Below are 1226 nucleotides of genomic sequence, written 5' to 3' on the forward strand. Positions count from 1 at the left end.
ATTCTCTTGTCAAATTGCATTCGCCAATGAAACAACTAAGGATTTCCTTTGAGTATAAGATTGTATCTTAGTTGTAAATTTGTAATCACAAGATCCTTCAAAACTGTGTTTGTAGATGGAGTCAATCAAACTTCATTACTTAAAGAAGCCATCAGTATCATGTGAGTTTCCATTAATAAATCGACCAAATCTTCTTGTTTCAGAGTTATCTTAGGTTGAAACTCCAACCGAATGTGATATTCAAAAGGGGTTGGGGTAGTATAAAGATCATAGTAAACAATAATCTGTTTAATTTTTAACCCTATGCAAAAAATTAAAGATCATGTTATTGTTTAATTCTGGATTAACGTAAAATCTGTGTAGCTTGAGGACTTTTGGGGTAAATTTTCCCATCGATATTTATACCAAATCCAAAAATGGCCTCGTGGTATTATATTCTAATATCCACGATCATGTTACATAGTGACAATTCCAGAATTAAAGATGGTAACAATAACATTGCGGTAGAATTTCCATCACAAGGATAGAAGGGAAGCACCATGTTTATTTTTTGAAAACCGTGGAATACGAACAAATTCAAGGGCCAGATGGTGTAGGAGTGGTGCCACCAACCGGATTCGGCACCTCCACCCCGGGATTAGGCACGAATGTGTCGTCTCCACCAGGAATATTGCTGCCACCGGTCGAACCACCAAAATTGGGGATAGATAAACCATTTCCTCCATTTGTACCAGTGATAGGATTGTAGGTAAACGGATTGACTATGGTGCCTGTCCTAGGGACCATGTAGCGGCCTAAACCTGGAATCAGCACCGTGCCATCATGGCCGAACGTTTGAGGCTGCTTTTTATCTTCAACTTTCGAGTCCTTGGGGATATCGCGGCCTGCAAAAGCATATCCCGCTGTAGAGAACACAATGCTGAGCATGAAAAGGAAAGAGAGTACTCCACAACGAGCATTGGAACCCATTCTTTCGAACCTAAAAGTAAGAGCGAAGAGCTATGAAGAAGTCGAAATGTTTTGATGGACAAGTATGGGGAGATAAGGATTCTTATAGTTAAGGCAATTGGAGTTTTTTGGCGGTGAGTTAAGAAGGTAGATGCAGCACATCCAAGAATATTTAAATAACAGAGAATTGAACCTGAAATTACACAAATATGATTGGAAATTACTGATCCATACTGATACAAGCTGTTTGAACGGCTAATAAATGCAAGCTCATATTT

At 38.8% G+C, this 1226-nt stretch overlaps 1 protein-coding gene across 1 annotated transcript; it reads right to left on the minus strand.

Moving 5' to 3' along the window:
- Positions 1-576: 576 nt before the first annotated feature.
- LOC111412599 (putative cell wall protein) lies at positions 577-969 on the minus strand. The gene has a single exon (XM_023043537.1). It carries the CDS (start codon positions 967-969, stop codon positions 577-579), a length of 393 nt encoding a protein of 130 aa, XP_022899305.1.
- Between the last annotated feature and the right edge of the window lie 257 nt (positions 970-1226).

This window comes from Olea europaea, chromosome 16 (assembly GCF_002742605.1).
Source record: "Olea europaea var. sylvestris chromosome 16, O_europaea_v1, whole genome shotgun sequence".
Taxonomy (NCBI): domain Eukaryota; kingdom Viridiplantae; phylum Streptophyta; class Magnoliopsida; order Lamiales; family Oleaceae; genus Olea; species Olea europaea.

Bases quoted from the DNA above. Each gene is read 5' to 3' on its own strand.
- LOC111412599 (XM_023043537.1), bottom strand. From the start codon at position 969: ATGGGTTCCAATGCTCGTTGTGGAGTACTCTCTTTCCTTTTCATGCTC.